General features: G+C 60.9%; 1 protein-coding gene across 1 annotated transcript in view; it reads left to right on the top strand.

Moving 5' to 3' along the window:
• The first annotated feature begins 4,330 nt into the window (after positions 1 to 4,330).
• HID1 (HID1 domain containing) overlaps positions 4,331 to 6,785 on the top strand; it is a 10,222-nt gene continuing 7,767 nt past the window's right edge. The window contains exons 1-5 of the mRNA XM_012733145.1: positions 4,331 to 4,479; positions 4,932 to 5,100; positions 5,609 to 5,722; positions 6,261 to 6,367; positions 6,566 to 6,682. Coding sequence (XP_012588599.1) covers positions 6,360 to 6,367; positions 6,566 to 6,682 — 125 coding nt within the window. The 5' untranslated portion in view covers positions 4,331 to 4,479; positions 4,932 to 5,100; positions 5,609 to 5,722; positions 6,261 to 6,359. The remainder of the gene's footprint in view (positions 4,480 to 4,931; positions 5,101 to 5,608; positions 5,723 to 6,260; positions 6,368 to 6,565; positions 6,683 to 6,785) is intronic.

The raw sequence follows: 6,785 nt of genomic DNA, 5'->3' as shown, positions 1-6,785 counted from the left end.
CCTCCTCTCCCGGAACATCCCTTTCCCTCGCCTCGGCTGCCAGCTTAGGCTGACGTGTGCCTACTCCCCGAGCCGCCCGCCGCTGTGCGCCCCTGTGCGCCCCGGTCCCTCCCGCCGCCTATCTGCCTTCGTCTCCAGCCTCCCTCCACCCCTCTAGCCCCCCTCTGCCCCCCTCCCTGCCCTCGGTGCCCGTGGGTCCCGGACACACAGACGCGGCTGACTCAACGCAAACAAAGCCGGGCTGGCGCTGCCCGGGGTCCGGGAGACAGCTGGTGCTCGGCGCAGCGGCCTCGCTGGGCCCAGGTCGATGCCGGTGGCCAGGAAGGCCCAGATCTCCCTGGGAACACCAGAGAGAGGCAGCTGGGTGGCAGCCTGGCAAGGGGGCTTGTCCCCGGCCCTTGGAACTGAGTTTCCTATTGGGGACCATCGCTTTAGGGGGCTCCTCTTTCTGAGGCCCAGGCTGAGGATGACTGTCTGAGGGTACCCTCTGGGCTGGGGATGAGACTCCTCCATATGGGCCTTGTCTGGCTGGTATAGGGTCTTGGGTGTCTTTAAGCCTGGCATATACTTTCACAACCCCCTGAGTCCACAAGTGTCACAGAGGCCTCCTCCTGCCCCCCTCCCCCCACAGGACCTGACCCCAGCAGAGCCCACCCCTTCTCACGTCACCCCTTGAACCAAGCTGTTCTGGATCTAGAGATGCCAATCCTGAACCCCCAGACCCACACCTCGAGGAGTCAGGATTTTCCCGATACTCCCACCTCTGCTTCCCAGGGTCCTCTCTTGCTCTTCGCAGTTAGAGTGGGGTCAAGGGCACCCCTCTCCAAAGCCAGGCTCTGGATTCTCCATAAGAGAAGAGCAGGTGCCCGACATGCCCACTGCCTCCAGAGTCCTGCCCACTGCCTCCAGAGTCCAGCCCCAGATGAGAAACGTTTGATAGAAACCAGACTCACTCTTGCCACTCCCACGGCACTTGGTTCATTCTGGCACTTTCTGAGGGGGAGGACTTCTTGGTCTGAGAGTCGCAGGTGGACCTCTATGTGGGCCCCCAGGAGCCGAGGGAGGGAGGCTCCTGTGTTTACCTACTGGGGAGGGAAACGCCTTGTTGAAGGAGTGCCTTGTGGGTTGTTGGCTCAGCAATGGGGTCCTTGGCCTGGCCAGCAGGGCGAGCTCAGCCAGGCCCCAAAGGATCTGAATGGCCTAGATTCCTGTCTGTTCCAGCCCCTTCCCCAAAATATCATCTCTCCAGCTTTCCCCAGGATGGAGTTGACTGAAACAGTATTGTCCTGTTTCCCAGCCAAGGACTATGAGCTGGTTTGGGACAGGATCAAAGCTGCAGATGCCTGGGTTTCCCCCCCAAGTCCCCAGAGAGAACTGGGGCTTGGGGGGAGGGGGCTGGGCTGCCTGGAGGGAAAAAGTCACTGTGGAAACCTGAGTTGGGGTGCTGGAGAGTGAAGGCCAGATCCCAGATGATCCTTCCAGACCTGCTCCGTGTGCCCCCGTGGGGGTTCGGGCCTGCCGCCTCAGAGTGTCCCCTGCCTCCAGAGCCTCAGAGCAGATTAGCCCACCCAGCACCTTCTTCCGTGGCCTGCGCCTGGCCCAGGCTGCCCTGCTCGAGTCCCCCAGCCTTCCTGCCCTGCATCCTGTTTTCTTCCTGCCCTGGGCAGCCTGACCCTGGTGTGGCGGCCGGCAGCATCGCCTGCTTCCTGACCCTTCCCCAGCGGAGTGAGGCCCAGATCCCGATTCTGGGACGTTCTCTGCCATAGGCGCAGGAGCCCTGCTGGGACCCTGTCTCCATGGGGTGCCACAGCGTCCACAGAGCAGGTCACCCCAGCAGGCTAAGGCCCTGCTGGCTCTTCCCTCCTTTCCTCAGAGTTTCCAAAGAAGCAACGGTCACAGGCTGTGGGGCGTCTGCCCCCAGCCCCGCAGGTGTGGGCAGAACTCTGTGAGAATGGCTGCTGTCTCCCAGGGTGGCTCTGTCCCTGCGCCCCTGGCCCACGGCCTGCCTCCTTCCAGCACAAATCCTTTTTTCAAAAAAACTGGCGTGGATTTGGGAAGATTCTTTGGGCCCAGCTGAGCTAATCCAGGCAGGAGCTAAGTCCCTTCCCTCACAAGCCCACAGGGCCATGGTAAGCCTCACTAATACCTAAGCCTCAGGCTAGCCTGGTGGAGCCAGTAATGGCCACCAAATGGAGGTGACAGGGCACCAGGGGAGGAGGCCCAGCTTGGGATGGCGGTGGTGAGAGTCCCACTCCTCAAGTTCAAAATCAGCTCCTGTAACTGGGGGCATCCCTTGCTTCCCGGCTAGGTGACCCTGGGGCCTTCTAAGTCTCTTTCCCCTTTTCAAATCCAGTCCCCAGGTGGCACTTGTCTGATGAGACAGGTCAAAGGTCAAGTCTAGCTGATGTTCAGATGAGCCCCCCCATAAAGGGGGGGGTTTGGCCACCAGGGAAAGTATCTGAGAAGGGGCTTCCTGGACTGGCTCCCAGATGGGGTAGCTCTGCATGTTTCCCTGCTGTCCTGCCCCACCCTGGTCACCCACGCTGTGGTGTTGGGTGGCCCTCCTGGCTGAGGGTGTGAGGGCCAGCAAGCCTAGCCCCTGAGCCTTCCTTGGCCTCTTCCACCCCCCCAGGAAACTCACCTTTCCAGTCCTGGGGCCCAGCTGGCACTCCTTGCCAGGTCTATGCAGGGGGCCTTGGCCAGAAGCTGCCAGTAGCCTGGAGGGAAGCTTGGGGTGTGGGCCAGGGTTTGCCTGGACCTTGGTGATGCTTGTGACCCCCCGGTCCTGAGTCTGGACAGCCCCACTGGTGCTGGGCTCTGCCGAGAGCACCTCCAGGGTTAATTACAACTACACAGATGTTGCCTGGGCCGCTGCTGTCAGCCTCACCTGCAAGGCTGTGGAGAAGGGCTGGAGGAAATGAGTGGACACCTGTGGGCCAGCGACTGTGGGCTCGAGGTTCCAATGTGGGAGCAGGTCTGCCAGTCGGGAGTGCTGGGACATTCCTTTTAGAAGAGATGAGTTTAGAGAAAATTTAAATATGATATATGGCTATTACCTGATGGTAATGTGAATTTGCGGATGTATGGAAGTAGCAGGTGCCTTTTGTAGAATGTTTAGAAAGGGAAAAGTTTAGGTTGTTTGAAGCAACCCAGAACGACTTCTTGGAGGAGGTGAAGTTCAAAAGGAAAGAGTGCCTTGGACACACTGAGCCCCCATAAATGAACTTGCAAAAGAAAAAAATATATAATAATATGTGCACTTATAGAAAAGTACAAAAAAAATATAAAAGTCACCTGGAGGGTGAAAATGTGATTTTTGATGGCTGCATAGTATTCCCCACATGGCTGTGCCTTAATTTCTGAAGCAGTCATTGCTGTCCCTTAGCTGATCCCAGGGCTTCACCTAGCAACAATAACATCAGTAAATCATCACATGTGTTCCTTTCCTATCATTTCCTTAGGAAGGGTTTCTAGAAGCAAAATCTTTAATTAAAGTGGGCTGCCCATGTGTAGGCCTAGGTAATTCAGAGGCATAGGCATATGAAAGGCACGTGGCCCAAGAAGGACCAGTGGGTCTCTGGAATCTGTTGGAAGGGGTGAGCATTCTGGAAGAGGGACGGTCAGATGGTGGGGTTGTGGCCTAAGGATCAGAGATGTGGATGTGTGTACGTATGTGTGTGTAGGTGTGTTTGGGTAAGATCTCGTCATGCAGCACGCTTGGGGGTCACGGAGGTCTTTGAGTGAGGGGCCAGTGCCTTCAAACCTATACTTGGGATGCAGATTGGGGCTGATATGAGGTGGCATGCTGGGGGTAGGCCCTGGCATGAATGGCCAGAATTGTGGCGCTGGCTGGTTCTGGGTGCTGGGGAGCAGGTGGGGAGCAGGCCTCTGGTCTCCAGAGGCCTTGGAGACCAGCTTTATCGCGGCACCTTTGGGCTTCTGTGGGGAGCTCGGGTTGAGGGACCGGCTGAGTGGAGATGAGCACATGTCCCCTCTGTCTTCTCCCTAGGGGGAGGCACAGTCTGGGTCTGGCACCCTGGACACTTGAGTTGGGACACCTCGGGGTGGGGGTGTCTCGTGTCCTGCCAGGGGAGGCTGTGACTTATCTGGGGTCCCACCCCTCTCAGGCCCAACTGACCCGGGCTGCTCACACTGAGTATTCCGAGGGGTCTGGCTGGGGCTTGTGCCCCGCTGCGGGACGGGCTCTTGGGTGTCTGCAGGGATGGAGTAGGGGCCGGTGACTTCCCTCTTGGGGGCTCCCTTGGCAACAGTCTGGCCAAACTGTGTGGCCAGGGGTCATGTAACTTTGGACTCGGGTCCCCCACAGCCTGTGGAAGCCACCGATGACGCCTTTTGGGACCAGTTCTGGGCGGACACGACCACCTCCGTGCAGGATGTCTTCGCGTTGGTGCCGGCGGCCGAGATCCGGGCGGTGCGGGAGGAGTCACCCTCCAACCTGGCCACGCTGTGCTACAAGGCAAGGCCCTCCCCACCCTGCAGGGGCAGAGAGGCAGGGGCCAGGGCCCTCAAGCCATTCCCCAGCCCTCCCTTTCTGCCCCTGCTGGCGGGCTCCGGGCTCCGGGGAGAGGTCTGGCCACTCCATCCGTGCTGCTCCCCTGGGCCAACCTGTGAGCACTTTTCACAGAGCAGCTCACATTACTCACCCTGCGGTTGACACAGCCGTGTGGCCATTTACAGAGGCGAGACGCAGCTTTCAGCGCTCAGCCAGGGGGCAGCAGGGAGTGGCCTGGGTGCTCAGTGCTGGGTGCTCGGGCTGCCCTCTCGCCCTGGCCCGGCCTGCAGGGCTGGCTGGCCCAGTCTGCAGGACCTCCACCCGCGGCCCCGCTGTCTCTTCCTTGCGTGACCACAGCGCCCACCCCGACTGCGGATGCTGGGTCCCACTCACTGCCGGGGTGCCCCCGCCCGCAGGCTGTGGAGAAGCTGGTGCAGGCCGCCGAGAGCGGCTGCCACACAGAGAGGGAGAAGCAGGTCGTCCTGAGCTGCAGCCGGCTCCTCACCCGCGTGCTGCCCTACATCTTCGAGGACCCGGACTGGAGGGGCTTCTTCTGGTCCACTGTGCCCGGCGCGGGACGGGCAGGGGTCTGTGCACTGCCGGGGGCGGGCGGCGGGCCCCGGCCATAGGCCTCTTCCAGGGTTGGGGAGTGCAGGGTTGGGGGCTGCTGCTGGAGGGGGGTCAGTGGGTCTCCCACAGGGCTGAGGTGGGGGTGCAGGCTGCAGAGTCCTAGAGGGACAAGCTGTTCTCTCCCCACCAACACCAACACCCATCCCCCAATATAATGTCCTCTCTGGGCAGCTGGCTGAGGGGTGGGGCCTGCTGGTTCCAGCAGTGCTGGGGCTCTAGAGTTTGGGGAGCTTGTGCCTCCCAGGCAGTGGGGTGTCTCCTGTTTGCATCCAGCACTTCTCTCTGACCTCCTTTTACCTTGGGGGTTTGGGGTGACCAGGAGTCCTCTTTCTTTCCCTTCTTCGTCTCCCTGCATTCCTTTGCCCCCAAGTGCCTAGCTAGGCCCATCTGCCTCCCGCTTCCCAAGCCCTGGCCACCTCTCCTGGGCCGCCACTGAGGCAGCCCCTGGGATCCCGTCCCGAGCAGGTAGAGGACGACGATGAGAATGCCCGGCCCCTGGCCGAGTCCCTGCTCCTGGCCATCGCCGACCTGCTCTTCTGCCCAGACTTCACAGTCCACAGCCACCGGAGGAGCACTGTGGTGAGACCCCCACGCCGGCCGGGAGGGCTCTGGTCCCGGGGCAGGGGGCTCTGGGGCTCAGAGTGGCTGCCTGGCACGTGTGGTCGCGGGAGGGGGCGGTGGCTGGCGCAGCTGGAGAAGAGCCAGCTGTTGCCCAGCCCTGTCTCCTGTATCCGGGTGACTGGGCACAGAAGCCCATTGTCTCGGCCTGGGTAGTGGTTGTGGGTGTGGGGCAGGGGCGCAGGAGACCTGGCCCTGTCACTTCCTGTGGCCCCCCATCTGACCTGGAATGTTTTCTGTGCCCCCACCCCCGCATCACCAGGCACCCAGTTCCATCCTCTCCCCGCTCTCCTTCGCCCCTCTTTTATCTCCGTCTCAAACTAAAAGAGGTAGACTGAAGAAAAAGCTTTCAAGAGCCTGAGAACATTCAGTTCTTCCCCGGGGACGAGCACCTGGCATGGCGGGCCCAGCCGAGGAGAATATGAGGGTCTCTGTCTCTAGGGTTGGCAGGGTCCTGGCGGGCCACCCCCAGGCTGATCTCTCCCTGACCCTGTCCCAGGACTCGGCAGAGGACGTCCACTCCCTGGACAGCTGTGAATACATCTGGGAGGCCGGCGTGGGCTTCGCTCACTCCCCTCAGCCCAGCTATGTCCACGACATGAACCGGTGAGCTTCACATGGCCTGCCCGTCCCCCACCCCCAACCTGCACTGAGGGAGCCGGCCTGGGGCGCTCTGTGCACTCAGGACCCACCTCAGCCTCAGGGCTGCAGTGGGTCATTTCTTTCCGTGGACTGGAGCCAGGGTGGGGCCTAGAGAAGTGGGACCTTCGGGTACTGGACCCCCCCATAACGCCCTTTCCCAAGCGTGGAGCTGCTGAAACTGCTGCTGACCTGCTTCTCGGAGGCCATGTACCTGCCGCCAGCTCCAGACAGCAGCAGCACCAACCCGTGGGTGCAGTTTTTTTGTTCCACAGAGAACAGGTGAGTGCCCCCCTTCCACTCCCTTCCTCCTCTGCCAGGCAGCCAGCCCAATGGGGGGGGGAGAGAGAGAGAGAGAGAGAGAGAGAGAGAGAGAGAGAGAGAG

The sequence above is a fragment of the Condylura cristata genome, unplaced genomic scaffold (assembly GCF_000260355.1).
Source record: "Condylura cristata isolate star-nosed mole 26May11 unplaced genomic scaffold, ConCri1.0 scaffold00038, whole genome shotgun sequence".
Classification (NCBI taxonomy): domain Eukaryota; kingdom Metazoa; phylum Chordata; class Mammalia; order Eulipotyphla; family Talpidae; genus Condylura; species Condylura cristata.
Note: the sequence above shows the minus strand (reverse complement) of the source record. Positions and strands in the feature narration are given on the sequence as shown.